Source organism: Camelus dromedarius, chromosome 1, assembly GCF_036321535.1.
Source record: "Camelus dromedarius isolate mCamDro1 chromosome 1, mCamDro1.pat, whole genome shotgun sequence".
NCBI lineage: Eukaryota > Metazoa > Chordata > Mammalia > Artiodactyla > Camelidae > Camelus > Camelus dromedarius.
Window position 1 is genome coordinate 9,989,697 of NC_087436.1, and position 20,492 is coordinate 10,010,188.

At 42.0% G+C, this 20,492-nt stretch overlaps 1 protein-coding gene across 3 annotated transcripts; it reads right to left on the reverse strand.

Moving 5' to 3' along the window:
• Positions 1-602: 602 nt before the first annotated feature.
• NPY1R (neuropeptide Y receptor Y1) lies at positions 603-9,617 on the reverse strand. Of its 3 annotated transcripts, none has more exons than XM_031464026.2 (4): positions 9,470-9,617; positions 8,165-8,342; positions 2,635-3,484; positions 603-2,345 (listed from the first exon to the last, which is right to left on the reverse strand). In XM_031464026.2, exons 3-4 carry the CDS (start codon positions 3,331-3,333, stop codon positions 1,893-1,895), a joined length of 1,152 nt encoding a protein of 383 aa, XP_031319886.1. In that variant the 5' UTR covers positions 3,334-3,484; positions 8,165-8,342; positions 9,470-9,617; the 3' UTR covers positions 603-1,892. The 3 variants fall into 3 exon arrangements, with proteins under 3 accessions (XP_031319886.1, XP_031319879.1, XP_010984666.1); XM_031464019.2 differs by having other exon boundaries at positions 8,161-8,342; XM_010986364.3 differs by lacking the exon at positions 8,165-8,342.
• Positions 9,618-20,492: the final 10,875 nt, after the last annotated feature.

Here is a 20,492-nt window from a genome sequence, read left to right on the forward strand (position 1 = left end):
CAGGGAGTTTTAAAACTACTGGTTTTAGTTAAGGAAAGATGATTTCATTTTCCCATACACATTAGAAGTTGGTTTTAGAACTATTTTTCTATGTTCAGTTAACTCAAAGTCATTCTTAATGCTACAATTTGAATTCATATTAACATTGAACATATAAGACTGACTTACAAGACTAACCGTGTAAGTTTCTAAAATCAAAGTGTCATTTTGCTTAATTTAGAAAAGAAAATAACATAATAAAAGGGAAAATACTGCCTTGGTTAAGACGAACTGAGGAGGAGGTGTCCAAGAAGATTTCAGGAAGTCAGTATGATTATCAACGAGAAGGAAGGATTTTGATCATTATTGATTCAACCAATTATTTTAGAAATTAAAAAGAAAAAACTGCTAAGTACTTGGCACTGTGCTAAATGCACTGGGACACAGTCACATAAAACAGCCTGCCTTCTCGAAGCTTCAGGAAGCATGGGAGGGAGACTGGACCACCAAGAGTTAATACCACAGGGTAGAAAACCACTCATCAGCAGGCAGCTGGAGGATGCTGTGGACCGTCATGGGAGGGAAGACAAAGGACTGAAACAGGGAAAAAAGGAGACTACTCAGAAAAAGCAGAAACAATTTTATTAAAGAAAATGTCTGCTCTTCTAAAAGCAAACACGTTTAATACTTTGTCTGTATGATACATCAAAGATATATCTTGTTCTTTAAAGTATCTTCCCTCCCAGTGATTCCGAGGCTCCATCATGATTACAGGGTACGTGAAATTCAGCACATTAACGTGACGCGACCCCTCAGTCCTCTGTATAATGCATGATTGGTTAGACTCCACGAAGCACACAGTTTGCACAAGTTAACACGGGCTACGTGAAGCGTCCTCAGTTTTCAGGTATTTACCCCTGCTGGCCAAAGTGGACGTTCGTTCAACATTGTACCTTGGTGTCCTCTGAAAGAATGGACATGAAAGTCAAATATGACTTAGTATATAGGCACTCATGTATGGAAAATACACTCTGTGGTTTTATATATACATAGAGTAAGCTGGAAATAAATGCCTTTGAATTACATGTATGTTTATGCTAGAAAGGTTGACAAACACCAAATAGTCTGTGAAAAATGGAAGGCCTCTTGACCATCAATTCAAATAAAAACAATTCAACTACTTGCAGCAACACTAATTTCCTTGTTAAACTACCCTGAAATCCTTTGGTTGTCAGGTACCAAAATAGTTCTGAAGTTAGGGAATTCCTTTCCCACTTAATTCTTGTGGGTAGCCCAATTCCCCATGATATTTTCACAGCCGAAAAGTATTTTTAAATGCACTTTTTAAAATCTTAAGTGATAATCAATTAGGAACAAATTAAATGCTGTCTTTAAAAAAAATGCAAATCCCTTTTGAATGACTTCAGGCTATGTATACAAGACAGACTCTCAACTCACATCCTGATGCTGCTTTTGCATGCTATCACCTCTGTAACACACTAAAAGGATGCATATCACCACCAGGACTGCCCAATCCACCGACAATCTCATCCAAACAGGACAGCCCCATTGAACGAGAGCATAAGGTGCCGTGTTTCTAAAGTCAGTTAAAAGCAGTCCTTTAAAGAAATTTCATTCTAATAAATACAATATAAAAGCCTTTATATTATATCCATAAGTTTACAAAAAGAGCACTTCAAGGATGTCTGGCCAATACTATTGCCAGAAGATTCCAAAGCCCATATGTTTTGTTCCAAATATAATCATGACAGCTACTACAAAAGCAGTAAAAAGCAAGACGAGAAAATCTTCCTTCCATGATGTCAGTCCCATCCCCTCGGAGAACAAGTCCTGAAAGTACGTTGTGCTTGTTTTCAAGCAGATGTCATCTGGGACCACCTGCTACCGTGGTCTCAGATTTTTTCATTCTCATCACTGCTGATCTTTTTAAGTGCGACGGGGCTTGCTTGCTTCAGAGAAGTCTTAGACACGTCCGTGTGCATGGTGGACATGGCTATTGTCTCATAGTCATCATCCCGAGACCGGAAATCACAAAAGTTGAAGAAGAACTGCAAGTCTCTCTGGAAGTTTTTGTTCAGGAAGCCATAAAATATGGGGTTGACACAGGTGGAGATCATGGCTGTGAGGTGGCAGAGCAGGAATAAGAGATTATGGTTGCAGGTGGCAATGATCTGGTGATTCCAATCAAACACAGTGTTGAAGATGGTGAGCGGTAACCAGCAGACCGCAAACGCCACCACGATGGACAGCAACATGATGTTGATTCTTTTGGTTTCACTGGACCTGTACTTATTGTCTCTCATCTTATCCATCATGTGGTTCCTTCTTTTTAAGCGTATGTATATCTACAGAGAGGAAGAACATAAAAAATAAAGGACTGAGTTCAAATAGAACCACTGGGGGAAGGGTATAGCTCAAGTGGTAAAGCACATGCTCAGCATGCGCAAGGTCCTGGATTCAATCCCCAGAACTTCCTCCAAAAATAAACAAACCTAATTACCTCCCCCAACACCAAAATTTTAAAAAATTAAATAATACGATATTAAAAAAAAAAAAATAGAACCACTCATTGAATGAGTCATTCTGTAGATAAAAGGTAGGAATGGAGATGGTAGGGGGAAAACGTTTTCTTACCTTGAAGTAGCAAATAAATATAAAACAGAGTGGGCCAAAATACTGCAGCACCAAGAGAAGGGTGGTGTAAGACAACCGATGAGAGTCCGACGGAAACTGATCAAAGCAGACGTATTTGTCCTTGAACGCATCGAGCGTCACGTTCTGGAAAGGCTCATCCGTCAGCACTTGGTAGATCAGGAAGGGCAGGGAGGACGCCACAGCGAGGACCCAAATGACAGCGATCCCCACGTAAGCATGCCTGTTACTGGGTCTCCAGCCCCGAGGGTTGATGATCAGCTGATGCCGCTCCACGGCAATGAGAACCAGCGAGAAGATGGACACGGTGACGGAGACGCACTGCACAAAAGGGTTCAGCTTGCACATCGCCTCCCCGAAAACCCAGTGGTCCATCAGCGTGTAGACGAACGTGAAGGGGAGACACATGATGGCCACAAGCAAGTCTGAGAAGGAAAGGTTCACGATCAGGATGTTGGTGACGTTCCGCATCTCCTTTTGCTTCAAAATGATGATGATCAAGGCCAGGTTTCCAGACACCCCCAGAATGATCACAGCCCCGTAAGCAAGGGCCAGCGTGAAGATCATGGCCAGAGGCAGATGGCAATCGTCATTTTCAAACGCCAAAAACTGGGAATTCTTCACTGAAAAATTATAGTAGATGGAATGATTTTCAGCCCGGGAGAACAATGTTGAATTCATTTTGATTGGGTTGGCTGTTATGGATGACTTCAGACAAACAAACAGTACGTTTCCTCAGAGCAGGTCAAATATTCAACTGATTCTCATTCTCCATATGGGAGTCCGTTTCTCAAAATTATTCTGAATTCTTCATTTCCTCGAACTGAACAATCTGTAAAGAGAAAATGACCAACTGCATTAGCAATGTGACTGAAGGCACTCAAAATGAATTCTGACTCACAGTATGGCTTCAAGTGAAGACACTGAAATACATAAGCAAAATGTATTCCATATAAACAACTTTTTAAAATAGCAGAAACAGTGCAAACATTTTGAAGAAAATTCCAGTAACACTTTTAACTGGACTTGAAATTTTAATTGGACTTGCATGAAACACAGTGGGTTTCAGCAAAATGTAGTGGTCTGGACATTTGTAAGATATGGGTAAATCTCACAGCCAAAATCTTACATAAGCGACTATCAGCACATTCCTAAACACTGTAAAGGGGAAAGGGTAGGGAGGGATAAATTAGTGGTTGGGGATTAACAGACACACATTGCTACATATAAAAAAGAAAAACAACAAGGACCTGCTGTATAAAACAGGGAACTATGTTCAATTACTTGTAATATCATATAATGGAAAAGAATCTGAAAAGAAAAAAATATATATGTGTACATGTGTAACTGTATCACTTTGCTGTACATCTGAAACTAACACTGTAAAATCAACTACACTTCAATAAAATTTTTTTTACAAAATGATCAAAAAAAAAACCTTGTAGGAATATGAATGTGTAACAAAAAACTTAATGCACAGATTAAAACTTATGAAAAAGATATGAAAGAAACAAAGAAAAACAAACAAACAAAATTACCTAATTGTTCCTCTGACTATAAAAAAGAATTTATCAAATTGTAGGAATAGCCCCACCATACACTGAACTGATCGCCAGGGCAGACTATTCGGCAAAAGAGCATTCAAAAGGAGATGATTAAAAACATCAAGACACCTTGTTACATGAAGGAGCTGAGGGAACAGAAGGTGTTTAATCTTGAAATGACTTCCTAGGAGTGGTCCAGACAACTTCCCACGTTTGAATGGGTAGCCTGTGGTACATAGCATGTTGGTCAGAACATGATGTCCATCCAAGTTAGAAGCAGGACCAAGAGAAGTGTGTTGTATTAAAAATATTTCCCATCATCATGAAGAACGAAAGTTTAATCAGAGATAATGAGCTGCCTGCAAAACCAGCAAGTTTTCCACACACAATAGTTTGTACTACTATGCAAGTTCTCACATTGTGTGGGAGATTCCACTGGTTAACTCTTAAACCCTGTCTGACTTTAAGATTCTCTGATTTTATTAATGTGTCAGAAGCTTTCAAAGGACTTGTACGGTTTTAGTCAAATAAATATCTTCTGTCTCCAGGAGACTGTATACAGATACAATGCAGGGATCTAAATTTTAGTTGTACTTTAGATCTTTCACAGCATTTTGTGATTTGAATAGTCTTTTCTTACTGACAAAACAAATCACAGACAATAGTCTTGTAGGGCTTAAAAGCTCCCCCCCCCAAAAAAAAATCTCTGATTTCCCTTAGATTACAAGGTAAATATTCAAGACAGAGTTTCTTATGTTAATTAACAGGCCATTGTGGCTGTGTTAAGAAAGGGAATTGCATTTTCTTTCTTTCTTCTGTGAGAACAATAAAGCAAATCATGCAGATTTACTTCCGCTGAAAAGGAGGTAAGAAATTTAATGAACAAAATATGCGTTTGACTTTAAAGCGATGCCTCCACTGAACCTTTCCTTGAGTGTTTTTGCTTCCTAGAATAGAGAATGGTTTTTAAATTATCAACCTGCAACTTGGCCTTATAAAACTGAAGAAGAAAAGTAAGGGTTGCTACCACTTAGTGAGAATTAGAGAATCAGAACTAGAGAAGGTAGTCCTTGCGGATGTGATGTGTGAACGTTGCAGAAAAGTTCTTCCCTCCTCTGCACGACAGCTGGTAGCGACTTCTGAACTTCTGTGGGGATCACACCTTTCTCCCCGGAATCCCAAAGCAGAGAGACTCTGGGTGTCTCTCAGCATCTGAGGACAAACCTGGAGGAAGCAAGTGCTCATCTAAAAATTCTCTGGAGATTTCTCACTTAAGAATTCAAAAAATTTTTATATCATGCTTCCTACTTCGGTGGCTACCCAGATACTTAACATAACTTCTCAGTTATCTGGGGTTTTCTTCATTATTTAAAGTAGAACTGATGTGACAGGAAAGTGCATCTTCTGACCCTCCTTGGCTCACTGTCAACACCAGGTGAGACACAGCCAGGAGGGACCACTGAGCACCTTCTCCGTCCAACACCTGAAGACTGCTACTTGCCTGTCGCTCCTGGTCTAACAACCCCGCTGAGAATGCTCTGTATGGAGCGGGCTGGTCCCTTTATAGTCATCAAGTGCCCTGGCAATGGGCACTGAGCGTCTGCATCTCCATCACCCATCCACACTCTACCCGTCTTTCAAAGCACCACTGAGTCCCTTGACTCCTTAATTGGCTCCTCTCAAATGGAACATTACCTCTTTAAGGTAGGTACTCTGTGTATCTCCTAGTACCTTCCAAATATTAGATTTAGAACAGAAATGTGTTGATGACATAGTAGAGGCATCAATGGAATAGTAGGTTCTTGCGTGAGTTAATATTAACATCAAAAGCCAAATTCAACTGAAAAAGAAGAAAGTAGGCAACCTAAAAGTTGAGAATTCTGTGTCATTTGGTGGACTTGCTGGACACAAGCCCAGGAGGCAGCCTCTCAGATGGCTCTGAAGAGGTGAGGGAGAAGCCAGGAGACAGAGGAGATTTTGCAACAAAAGCCAGGTAGTTGAAACATCAAAAGATAACCGTTAATGAAAGAAAACCAGAGTCAATGAATTTAACGCTTTTCCATGTATGGGAATTTGCAAGAGTCTGGGCTCACTGAACCCATTCCTTTGCCATGCACCTAGCTCTCTAGGGCCAGTGTCCTGTTCTTCCCCCCCCCCCCCCCGCCCCCCCGAGTCCCCTGGAGGCACAGCTGGAGGGCACCTGCAGTGGCTGAGGGCCCCATGGCCACAGCACCCTTTGTTTACTGCCACAGCAGGTGATGTTCTTGTCCACACAATCACAGTCCTTTTACATGCAAAATGGATGCTAATTATAATAGTCATTTTATTTGGTTAGGTATAAAGGGGGAAAATGTTCCACTTTGTGTAAAAAAAAAAAAAAAGTTGTTTCTGAAAGAGAGTCCATTCACACTTCAATTTTTATTGAGCAGGACATTGTGTCATGTGTGGTTTTAGTGGAGACAATAGTGACCTTCCTATTGAGTGTCTAGTCTTGTGGGCACAGAAAGACAAGGACAAATGGATCCGTAGAAGAGATAGGGTGTTGGATAGGAAGTGCCATGGAGGAAAATGAAGCAAGGAAGGGGGACTGGGACTAGGGGGTGCAGCTTGTTACTGGGGGGCAGGGAAGGCCTCAGAGTGCCTGGGGAGATGGTGGTGAGCCTTGCCTTGAGGGAGGAAGTCAGGCAGATACCTTCGGGATGCGCCCCAGGTGGGAAGAACAAATGTGAGATCCGTAAGAAGAAAGGATGCTTGTTGTGCCAGACAGATGAGGAGCAGAATAAATAAGGCAGAGACTATAGGGAAGTCACTGCAAAGGTAAACAGAGGAGAAAGAGACTGTGGGCGCCTGTCTCCATGGGACAGCCTTTAACCTTGCATCTGGGACAGATGAGGACTTGCTGGAGAGGCTCTGGCAAAGGCATGAAGTTCTCTGACTTGCTTTCAGATTATTCCTCTCACAGTTGTTTTCAAAGACTGAAGATAGGAGAGAGCAGACAGAGGGAGACTCCTTTACAGGCTGGTGCAATAATCCAGGTGAGAGAGACTGGAGGTGTTAGCAGGGCAAAGGAAGAAAAACAGTTTATATCTCTTGACCGACTGACAAAATTCAACACATATGGGAACTAACGCAAACATTTATTAAATTATTACAATCTATGGGCTACAAATCTTTCTTGCAGATGAGTTTAGTTTAAATATACTGAAACCCTATTTGGATACCTTTGAATTCTATTTGCTAGACATCTCCCATGAGGAAAAGCTGGTTCCTCATTAAGTAGAAGTTAACTTCACTATAAGGAAAATACAAACTTTATTGTTTAAATGTATTTGAGAGACGTTTTTGCTAAGTGCATGTCATTCTAATTGGGTAAAACAGGTCTGCATTGGATACAATATGTATTCTCAGCCTACCTTAGTACAATCTCCAGAATGTGAGAAAATAACAATATTGAGAAAGAATTTACATACATTACCTTTGCAAAAGAAAAAGATTTGATATTTACTATTCCAATGTATATTTCTAAGATAAGGCATGCAATGACAGACACTGAAAAAAATTAAAGGTGGTTATATTTCAATATAGCTGTCTTGTGCCTTCAGAGACAAAACGGACACACTGCATATATGTATCACCAGTTGGCAAACTGGCCCCCTTCCAAAGGGAAATTTCTTTCTCCATTTCAATCAGAATGCTGGCCTCGACCCTTCCTCTTACTACCTGAAAACACAGCTCTCCGGTCATAACCTGCTGCAGATACCTTTCTTCATATGCTCAGAACTAGTCACTAATCTCCCCTGTTTTTGGAAAACAAATGATAGCCTTGGTACAGCATCCTCCCAAAGTTACTGCTAGTTTATCGACACGGGTTACATAATTCTCTGTTCTTTTCCCTTCCAGGAAGGCTTGCTCAACAGACAGCAGCCTTAAAACAATAAGAAAAGACGAATAAAGCAGTAGTTACCCACTGAAAAGCTCTCAGTCTTTAGTCACGGGTGGGGAACTGTGCCGCCAGCTTTCTGCTCTCTCTTGCTTCCGAGGAAGGAGCCTGGAATCCAGGGACTGACAGCTCCCGGGGCCGGGGTTCCCGTTCAGGCAGAGCCAGGCAAGCCCTGGGCTTCCTCCTGTTACACTTTCCCTAGGGTCCTGGTGGAAATTGTTAATCTGAGAGCTCTTTAAAAAAAGGGGGTGGGGGTGGGGGAGGTGTCAAAGCACACTCCCTCCCTCTTCCCGCCCCTAGGTTTTCCCTGTGCTTCAGGAGTTACCAAAGAGCAAACGGAATGTGTTAAATCAAAATTCCTGTCGGAACGCTGACGCGCCCACCTTTTTCATATTGTGTGACTAAGTGACTCGCCCCAAATTTTCCTCGTTCCTAGCACTCCCTTTCCCCCACACTCCGACACACACACACACACACACACATACACACACACACACACACACACACACACACACACACACACACGCTACCCATCTTTCGGGGGACATAATGATGAGACTGGCAAATCAGAAAACACCCACAACAATCAGAATCAAACAAGCAGAGCCCAAACTCGGTTCACTCTGGCCCAACAGCAGTCCTTAAAACAGTCGCCTCTCTCCAGTCTACCTGGGGATCAATGGACCACTCTCAGGCCACCTCCATCTCCAGCCCATCCGCAATCTCTTACCCAGCCGGGCTCCACCATCACAGGAGTAAAAGGAGCTGAAGAGTTAGATGATGAAAACTCGGAAGGAGGGGGAAAGGCTCAGGGTGTCTCCTAGGGCGCAGCGCAGACTGGAGGGACCAGCAAACCGGAGCAGGGCTCCACCCAGCCAGCGTGCGGGGCGCCCACGGGTGTCCGCGGACACGTGCCGCGCGCGGGGCGAAGGTGGACCCGCCAACCCGCCTCCCTCAGCCGTCCCAGCGGCGCGTTCCTCCGCAAAAGCCCAGCGTAACCGCCCCGCGGAGCCTCGGAAAGATGCCCAAAACATCTTTGCGAAGCAGGGAGGACCGTATTTCACGAGAACTCGAGGAGGAGAATTCGGATCCCGTGCAGAAGCCGGGTCACCGGGGTCGGCCCCGCACCGCAGGCGGTCCCAGATGGCCGGTGGTTTGGAGCGTCTCGCCAACCACCAGCGCGGGGACCGAACCGAAGGCTGCCTGCGCGCCCACAGCTCCCTAGAGCCCATTTCGGGACTCGCGTGCCTTTTCTTCCTCTCTCATCCTGCACCCCATCAGTGAAAGATTTCCCAAAAGTAAGTCCCCGAAAAGATGTCCACTTGAAACTTACCCTCTCTGCCGGATCCGTCTTTTAGCCGGTTTCTAAGAGCGGGAAGGGCGGTCGTGGAGAGGAGCGGAGCGCGGAGAGAAGATCGCGGGTGTTTCTCCGGCTCAAATTCTAAAGATCGGTGAGGATGGGAAGAGCCGCCCCTGAAGCCGGGCTCCACCTCGTCCCGGCCACGTGACGGCCCCGGGCGGCGCCGCAGCCCCCCGCACCCCTTTCGGCGGACGCGCCTGGGCCGCCGGGGAATTCGGGAGGCCGAGCCGGGAGATGCGCGCGCTGTCGGACCGCGCGCCCGGCCCGGGGGTGCGCGCTCGGCGCTCGGCTCTCGGCCAGGCCGGGAGGGAGGCGCGGTGCCGGGCGGCGAGGTCGTGCCCGCGTGCCGTCGTTGGCGGTCGGTGCCACCTCGCGGCCGAGGTCGCGCCAGCTGTGCGCGCGGCGGAGCAACAGCCCGGCTCGGGGAAAGGGGCGCGAAGCCCACTGCCAGTGCGCCGCCCCTGCCTCCCTCGCTCTCCCCTGTGACGTTGGGATGTCAGTTACGCCAGGCCAAGTTTTCCCTGCATTTTACACTGTGAACCAAAAGAAGACCTTAAAAAGGCAAAAGGAGCGAACCCGGGTGAAATAGACGGGCCTTTAAAAAAGTCCTTTTTCCCTCTACTGGGAAAATGCGTTGAGTCCGATTTGTCCCCAGCACCGTTACTTCTTTCAGGAAAGCACGAGGAGCAGAACATTTTCCCGCTGGTCACTGAGAGTCAGTGCCATTTCCTTGGTACTTAATCCACTACCTTGCTGAATAGTATGAAGGAAGAACAGAACAGAATGTACTTTGATGGTGCAAAGCCGTCCTAGTGCCTGATGATTCAGGCTCATTGCTGATACACTAATCTCAGATGTTTACACAATTCTAGTCTACTTAGAGAAGCCAAAGTTGTGTAGGACACACACTCTCTCTCTCTCTCTCTCTCTCTCTCTCTCTCTCTCTCTCACACACACACACAGAGTTTACTGATGTAGATGAATACAATGTCTTCCAAATCAAACTGTCAAATAATAGAAAGTCTTCCTAATCAAGATACAGGACACTGTCTAGAAGACACAAACAAGTTTTACTACATAACAACTGTGATTGCATTCTGTCTTTAAAATAAAAACAAAACAAAACAAAATTCCCAGACAAATGGAATCACTGGAACTGTATTGGAAAATGTTTTATTGTTCTAGTTGTTAGGCTGAATAAATACTATTTAAAGCTCAACAGAAACTATAACTCATTTATTTATATAAATGGTGATGGTCATGATCTCTTGTTTTTTCTTACCCCCTTCCCCACCCCAGGAAAGCTTTCTAAAACATTTGTCATTTGATATAATGTTAAAAAGTTGGAAAGGGATTATGACTGAGAATTAAAATAGCATGGCTGTATAAGTGTACTCTAATTGTAGATATAAACATATATTTTTAAAAACACCACTAATGACAAAAGAGTAAAACAGTAGATATATATATTCCTTCTTTCTTTTTCTTTTTCTTTAAACCAAGGATGAAAATCTAAGGCATAAATTTAGGAATTTCAACCACTTAAAAAGCAATAACACATTTAGGTTTATGTTCACTCTGTGTTTACTCCATTCTGTTAAGTCACATTCTATTCATAGAAGCAAATTTACTCCCAAGGTCTTGATCATCAAATTGGCTATTTTTAATCTGCTGCAAGGATTACAAATAAAATAATTTAATTCTCTAAAAAGAATACATTTTATGTAAACATTTTTGCTATATCAGCAAATATTTTGTATTTAAGAATATAATTTGGACTCATTAGATCATTTCCTTTCCATGTTTTCCAAGAATACTAATAAAGGAGTGTCTGCAAGAATGCCTGAATTACTGTGACCTTGTATTTTGTCATCTTATTCATTTTTATAAAGTGCCTCTCCAGGCAAATTTGCAAAGCTGCATTCTTGAGATATTAATATCAATATCAGTACCAATCTTTGAATGACCATTGGTCTCAAAGACTTTTTTCCATGTCAGATTTTGAGAAGTTTTGAAACTTTGAACAAAAACAGCAAGTTTATACAATTGTCTAGGAATATCATTTACTAAAGAGTCTATCAAATGTGTAAACTAGAAAATGTAGTTATAGTATAATAACCAAATACAACATAAGATCTTCCTATAATATAACCTCAGAAGACTTAAAATAAACCAGGTAATCTTACTCAGAAGATAAGCATTAAAGAGTAATCTGAGTTCCTCAGAAGATGTGTGTTGAAGACGTTTTTTAATCCACTCTTAAGTGAACAGTCAGTTGCAACTTTTAAAGCAGAAGTTTTAAAGATAAATATAAGTGTAAGCCAGCACCAATAACTGCAATCTGTTTGTTTTTTGAGGGAAGAAATGAACCTTTAAGAGATACTAAGTGCATATTTACAAAGCCAAGACAGGGAAGCATTCTAAATGTCCATCAACAGAGGACTGGATAAAGAAGATGTGGTATATTTATACAATGGAATACTACTCAGCCAGAAAAAGAATGAAATAATACCATTTGCAGCAACATGGATGGACATGGAGATGATCATTCTAAGTGAAGTAAGCCAGAAAGAGAAAGAAAAATACCATATGATATCATTTATATGTGGAATCTTAAAAAAAGGACACAAAAGAACTTATTTACAAAACAGACACAGACTCACAGACATAGAAAACAAACTTATGGTTACCCGGGGGGATAGGGGGTGGGGAGGAATAAATTGAGATTTAAAGATTTGTAGATACTATTATATGAAAAATAAATAAACAATAAGGCCCTACTGTATAGCATAGGGAACTATATTCAATACCTTGTAATGGCCTATAATGAAAAAGAATATGAAAAGGAATATATATATATATATATGTATATGTATGCATAAACGAATCATTATGCTGTACACTGGAAATTAACACAACATTGTAAATCGACTAAACTTCAATTTAAAAAATGCTTCCAGTAAAGCAATGACATACAATCAATTGTAAATGAATCTCAAAGTTAGAGTGTTACAATGTTCTTAAAGGTCCTCATCTTAGAACCAATAAAACATAGTAGGTAAAGAACTTTGACTAAATTGGTTAGTACATTCAAATAGTCAATGTGATCACTTCATTCAGCTGTCTTTTTCAGACAATTAACTAGCAGAAAGAAGTGACAGTTAATTGAGTTATAATCTTAGTATACAATTATATAGACAATCCATCTGTCTTCCTTGTGTAGAAGACACCAAGTATCATTTATGGATTTGTTCTTGATTGGAAATGAGAATGCACTTCAAGAACGTTCTCATTTGGTTACACAGGCTACAAATTTAGAGATTCATTTTAAAACTCTGTCAGAATAGAATCTGTAGGACTAAGATCTTAAAATTATTTGGTAAATATTCAAACATTTTCATGCAGATTTCATCTTGTTAGACACACTTTCAACCTTCAACAAATGTGTAATATTATTTTACAAAAGTGTAATATTGTGTATTTACTGCATGGTAAAATGAAAAGAGCTTTGCCATTGTCATATTGTTGTTTTGATTATATTACCAGTTGTTCGTATCTCCCTTCAAAGAGGAGTAGGAATAGCTAGTGAGAAGGGCAAATATGGATGCCACCATTGATTGACCTTCCACCATCCATGAAAAAGGTCTCCATTCATCCTGCCGCAGTGCCCCTCCAACCCTACCCCGACCCCGGAAACCTCAGGCTTGGCATTAGACCCCTTCACAACACAGCACAGCAGCAGATCAGACTTGGCCCCTTGATATAAAGCTATTTCCCATCCTGAGACAGGGCAATTTTTCCCAAAGATAAGAAAAAGATTCCTTACGTGAACATAAATCATTTAACAAAGAGGTGCAGAGGCGGTATGATTTCCCAAGGAATCACTTTTCTTAGGTGGTTATGCCTTAGTCATTCCTTTGTGTAAGGTCTAGCTGTTGCTTTTCTTTCCCCAGACACATACAAAGCCAGAAAGAGACCACGGTGCCAAGTCTGGTCTGTGATATAACCTGACTCTTCTCACCCTGGGGACCTGCCTGGCTACCACTCTCTGCTAGCAGAGTACATTGGTGAAAATAACTCAACTGCACAGATTATTGCAACTACAAATTCAGAACCTCAGTTGAGCTTTAAATATTACTCAGAAATTCCTGGGCTTGGGTGACACCCAATTCTGCTCCTCTAAGAAGCTATTTCAAATTGCCACCCTCTCTCCCAGGCTCCTGCCTCATACACTCAAGACTCAGTGAATGCCTTCTTCCTTCTGAAGGGAGTAAAAGCCATAGCATATTTATTTCCTTTCACAGCCCTCATTTTGGCAGCAGATCCCCCAGCCCAGCTGATTCAGCCTCCACGCATCGAGTGACATTAGCCCACTGAGTTTTCCCAGCTGCCACGCCAAACACCACGTGATGGAGACCAGCCATTGTCATTGTGCTTTCCTGAGGGGCGGACCCACTCAATCCACCAGTGGTTGTGTTGCCACTAATTTCTGGGAGGTTTGTTACACAACAATCACATAACTGTAACACCTGTTGATTCAACAATTCACATTTCTAGGCTCAACACTGAAGGCAAAAATAGCAAAACAAAATCACTCGCACTTCCTCATTGTCACTCTCACTCATGTCATAGACTCTCTGGCGACCTCCTCTTTCCTGGTCACTCCTCCAAGATTAAGGTACATTTCCTGCCCTCTCATTGTTCCTCAGATGATCCGCTGGGACTTGCTTCTGCCCAGGACACCAATGGCTAAACCAGTGGACACAGTTAAGACTTTATTACGTCTTTACAGTTGCATTTGACTCCCTTCACCATCCTCTACTGGAATCTTCCTTTTCTTTGAACCTCACTAACTATACTTCAGATGGCTCTCTTTCTTACTGGCTATGCGCAGTCTTCTTCCCCAGGATCTGCTGTCTCCACCTCCTTCTTAGGGTTTTTTTCTCCCTCGGACCCTTTTGTATCAATGGGCCAGAGATGGTCCCTGTCTGTTAGCTTTAAGTGGTCGCCATAATGTTGACTTCTTCACAGCTGGCCAGGACACCCATGCCGGATGGCATTCATCTCAAATTCTCACACATCTAATTGCTTTAAATGCAATTCAGATAAAGATAATTTTAGCCATTTAGAGCTGACCTAATTTCAATACTCTGAGAAATTGCACCCAACATCTGCTAACCTTCAGTAAGACAAATCCTGTAACTCTAAAAAGACATTGATCTGCTGCCGCCCTTCAGAGCCCTCTGACCCAAGTCTCCCCAACTTGCCACCAAGTGACATCACCTAAACACTGATCCCCTCTCTGTTTTCTCCTTCTTTCCAGGGGTCCCCTGTCCCATCCCCCTTCTGAATGGTAGTCCACATTGTTGTCTCTGGAAGATCTCTTGCTGGGAGAAGCTTCCTTATCAAGCAAGCCTGTCCAGAACCACCCAAATAAGGCTTGTGTGTCCTGCGTTTCTAGTCCTGTCTCTTCCCTGATCAGCCCTGAAATTCCCAGATTTACCAGAGATCTCATTCTTAATCTCCTTTCACTTTCAAGCTTAATCATACCCTCTGCCATCAATCACATGCTTATATGTTGTTTGTAATCCTAAATCTCCATGTGAAGTACAGACCCCTCCCAAGCTTCCTTGGCAAATGTGCTTCACAGCTGGTGGACCTTATGCAAGCCAGTAACATCTTCTCTACCCCTCAAGCTGGAACCTGAAAATCGTTCCCCATATTTCCCTCTCTTGCACTCTCAGATTCAACTGGTCTCAAATTCAATTGGTCAGTTGGGAATTGGTCACACATTCTCACTGCTTTCACCACCTAATACATCTAAAATGTGTTCTTTCACATCCATCAAGGTCCGCTTATTTCTCTACTAAATGGTCTCTTGGCCACCAGCTACTTTCTCAGCAGTCCAGTGATATCACCGCTCAGCTGAAATCTTCTAGGTGCTCTCCAGATCCTTTACCCAAAGTGCAAACAATGTCCTTTCTAACATTTTCAGTGTCATCCTCTGCCCATCCCTGCACACTTCAAATGGCACTGTCTGCACTTCTCTGAAGGTTACTCCATCAGCTTCACGCTGTTTCCCCCCTTCTTACTTGCTCACCCCCTCGGTCTGCTGGTTTGTTCCACCAGTTCTTCAAACTTCAGTTCAAGGATCTTCTCCACTATGAAGTCCTGTCTTATACATCTCTCTCCATCTCCCAAATCCGCCTGCCCCCCCCCCCCCACCGGCTGAGTTTGCCCTCCTATGCACTCTGAATTCATCTCTAACCTAGAATTTTTCACACTGTATTGCAGTCACTATATATTCACACAGATTAACAGCTACACTATGATCTCTAGAAGGCAGTGACTATTTTTTTTCACCTCTTAAAACAGAGCCAGGAATAATATCTGGCGTATAATAAGATACTGAAAACAGTTCTGTTGGGGGATTGAAGAACAAGAAATAGGATTGGACTAAATAAATTATGAACATCACAAATCAAATCTATTTGTTCATCGCAAACCTTTTAAAATAATCTTCAGCATTTGTAGCCATGGTGAATTACTGTTATACACATACACACACACACACACGTAATGCATGTATACATGTAGGCATTTTATACATTATTACAACTATACTCCTCTTGCTGATTCTTCTTATAGTTTTGGATTGCCTTATGTGTTGATTCTGTTTTCCCCATTAAATGTAAGCTTAAATAATTGACCTTACTGCCTTTGAAAATGCATATAATGTCAAGTAGAGAAAATGTCTCATACCTTTTTCTACCTACTGAATACTATAATTTTAAAAGCTGGATTACCTGTGAAAATGATGAGATTAAGACTGTGGTAACTGATGCATTTTTGAAGAGCATATTATTCAATCATATCCACTTCTGATTCTGAGCTTATGCTTTGAACAGTTCTCTAAACATTCTTTTTAAAGGCCATTCAAAACAAACCAACATACCAGAAATACATAAATAAACTGGTTCCCTTTCATTTCCACTTAAATATAGCAAAGCTATATTTAGACTTATAACTAGATTTAAAATATTATCCATGAAAAATTAACTGAGAAATGGACATTGAGGTGATACTTGTCAACAACACTTTTTGTGAGTTTTAACCTACAAAAGAGAAGAATATATGATCTGTATATGAACTTACATGATAGAATATTGTGTTTCCAAAGGAATCCATGCTCTCCCTCATTATTTATTTTGCAATAAAAATTTTAAAATAATATAATTAGATAAAGAATGGTTTGTTGTAAGACACCCACAACTTCTTAAAAGAATGAATCAAATAATAAATATTATATATTTATTACTAGCTACAGGGAAAAGAATATGCAGTAATAATGCGAATCTTCATCAAAAATATTTTTCTTCTTTTTCTTTTTTTTTTTTAGTTCTCCTAATATGAAGGGGAAACAGCCAAAGTTTATGGCCATCAAATTTTTCTGAAGATCCAAAAGGCTGTTTTTCTACCCATATGTCTGTAATATGTGCTTATTAATGGCATAAAATCAGAGGTATTCCAAGCCAAAGTGGGTGCCAGATCTACTAGTCAGAATATTTTGTTTGGCAGGCAAAGAAAGTAAAGACTAAAAAGATCAAGTGGCCTAAAGCCACATCACTAATTTGAGATAAAACCTGGCTGCATCCAGGTGTTACGACAAACATCCATCAAACAAATATGTATATGGTACGTGATTGTCTAACTATACACGTGTGTATTGCACATAAGTGTATATATCTTTTTAACATAAAAAATTAAAAGAACTGTACGTTCCCTCTGGAATCATTCACTGCTCTATATTTAATGATGTAATCATTAGCGCATCAAAAAGAAAGATAAAATTTTGCTTAAGTAGCACGGTGCTGGTCAGAAAAAGGCAGTGAAATGTTTATAGATCCCCCTCAGCTCCTCAAAATGAACATTAATCTCTGGGAAAATGACTCTATGCATTCGAATACTTTGAGTTATCTTTTTTTTTAATAGCTTTTGTTACTTTAAAAAATACATGCATCTCACAATTGTAAGTTAGTTCCTTAAGCCTAAATATTGATTATGTGACAAACTATTACTATTCAAAGAAATCAATGCAGCAATGAGCATCAGAAAAGTATTTTTAACACATAAAAATGGCCCTTTCCATACCATTTAAGAATTAAAGATTTAAACTTACCATGACAGAAACAGTGGACAAAGAAACGTTTACTCTTAATGAATGTAACAAAAATTGTCAGAGAAAAAAGTGCAACAAATAATAGTATTTTCTTTAGTTTATTTACTCCCACTATTCCTATAACTAACATATCAAGATCATGTATCATTTGAGAAGATATCAAAGTGCTTTAGTAACTGTCTTTCCCAGATGGTAGTCATTACTAAAATGTAGCAGTTACTTTGACAAAAACAGCAGAGTTTCCTCAGAGAAATGTCGCCCCACACATTGTCTGGAGAGTGTTTTGTCATTCAATAATTTGTCTTAGGAGTCCTCAGTAATTTTAACTTTTACCTTTATAGATATGGTTTCTTCCATAACTGTTAAAGAAACATGAGAACTGGGAAATAGCCAGTTTAATTTTGTAACACAGATGAAATCCAACTTAATTTCCCAACTGAGCATTTTCTGAATAGTGAGTGGGAAAAAAAAAAATAGGACAGGGGTGGACATTACTAGTTCTCTTCCCAGAGGTTGTTCTCCCTCTGCTAAAATGTTACTCCCTCAGACAGAAACAAAATTACTCTATCATGTCCTGCAGAGTGATGGTGATTAGTCTTGAATCCCTCTTGGGAAATTTGAAGGGAAAAACACACTTGTCCTGATATTTTCCTGTTTGTGCGGCACATTGTTGGAATTTTCAAATTGACAATTTCTTCAAAAAAAGGATTTCTAATAATGTGTTCACTCCATGTGCACCAAATGTGTCTTTAAAGAAGAAATTCTGACTTCCTTTTTTGAAACTTGCACATTTGTGTGTGTGGTGAGAAGGAAAAGGGTGGGTTAACCAAAATCTTCATCTCAAAAACATGTTGTTCTTTTATTTTTACTCTAATAATGATAGTTGCTTCAACCTAAAGATTCATTCCATCAAAAGAAAAAAAAGCCTATTTTGTAGAAAAGTGAAAAATACAATTCATCTGTATTTCTAATATACAAAAGTTTATAGCATAAACTACTTTTTTCCTTTTTTTTTTTTTTTTTTTTGGAAGATGGTGTTGGGTCTCAGGGTGGGCTTCAAAATATGCCACAGTGGCATATTGATTATTTAAAATTAAAGTTACTTAAGAAATGACCAGTGCAAGAGAGAAACTCTGACCCTCCGGCTCTGTCTCCCAGAAAACAGAGAATAAATCTCCCACGTGAAAGGCGCACTCCCTGCATGTGGAGGTAGGACACCTTTACTGCCAGAGATAGGGAGTTTGGACAGAGAAGCTTTGCTGCAAGGCTTACAAACAAGCCTTGTTACTTCTTTAATTTACTACCCCAAGCCCAAACTCTGTTTAGACTCCTTACTAAACCAAAACCTAAGTTCCTTTGTCCCATCAAATCCTCACAAATGTATTCCTTCTTTGTCTAGAAAGTGTAAAAGTTGCCTCATTGACCGACTTCCTAAGTCCCATTTCTATGAGACCTCCTTGTGTGTAATCAAAATGTGTTTCTATTTCTCCTGTTAATCTGTCTTGTGCCAACTTTCTTATTACTCCAGCCCCAAGAACTCAAGACAGGGACGGGGGACATTTCCCCCACTCGTGGACAGTCGTCACAGTAGGGTTCATCTGGAAGCTGTTTTACGTCCAATGGTACTGGAAGGAGGCGTCTGCTGTAACTGTGCAGGGATGGGAGGCTAGGAGTTCCTGTGGTCATGGGCGGTACCTCACTGCACAGATGCTGGAGTGAAGAAAGTCTCCCAACCAAGCTTTTGTTTCCTCTCCAGGCTCCCCTGCTCGGCGCTTCCACCTGGTCCTCACTCACTGCAGAACCCCGTGGGCCTGTTCACACTGCCTATCGTTAACACGGCCAAGGAGGACGCACTGGGTCTAAGAGCTCTCGGATGGCCCTTCGGCTGATACAATAACAATCTAGACGGATCCCCTGAGTATCAAATGCTAACATTTAGCAGGAGAAGGCCACAAGAATTTTTCTCTGACCTCCGGGATAACAGCTAGTGTTTGCTGCCCCCAGAAATTACATTTACAAGTAGCCTTGCTCCCAAGGGATACAGGCCAATCTTACGGGACTGGCACTTGTCCCCATACATGCGATACTGGGACTGTCACATAACCGTTTTCAGTTGTAAAATGCACAATAAATACACCGTTTTCCGGTCTCTGCTATGGTCAAACACATATGGACCTCTCCCTAATCTGTGTGTGTGTGTGCGTGCGTGGCCTGAAGTACCTGACAACTGGTAACTGAAGATAAGGCATATGTGTGCAATACATACTTGGAGGCACTGGGGATGGAAATCACGTTGAGAAGAAACGGGAGGACAAGTTTTGTTTGTTTTGTCTTTCTAACCTCTTTTCACCCCCGTCCTCTTTCACCGCCGCGCAGCGGGGAGAAGCGTGGGCTCCGCTCCCTCCCCGCCCGCCCCGCGCCCACGCCTCGTCCCCGCGGCGCCGGGAGGAACCCGGTCCCCGTTCGCCCGGGCGTCTCCGCGCCCCCGCGTCCCCGCGTCCCCGCCGGCGCAGGCCGACCCCTGCCCGGACGCCTCCCCGCCTCGCTACAAAAGGTGCGAGAAAGAGCAGTACTCTGCTTTGGTTGGGGTTTTTATTATTATCATCTTTTTTATTCCCCGAACAAAGAGAAAACCTGAGCCCTGAAGCTTTCTGGGGGCGCCCGGGCTCCGCGCGCACCGCGCCCACGCCGGCTCCGCACCCTGACTTCCCTGCGCGCCCGGCCCACGCGGCCTCGGCGGGCCCGGCCTGGGAGACCGGGTGCCAGAGGCCCCCGCCCCTCCTTGGCCCACCCGAAGGTAGGGGGCGCCCCGCGCCG

Bases quoted from the DNA above. Each gene is read 5' to 3' on its own strand.
- NPY1R (XM_010986364.3), bottom strand. From the start codon at position 3,333: ATGAATTCAACATTGTTCTCCCGGGCTGAAAATCATTCCATCTACTAT. The intron at 2,346-2,634 runs GTAAGAAAACGT...TCCTCTCTGTAG, and splicing joins TATTTATTTGCTACTTCAAG to ATATACATACGCTTAAAAAG.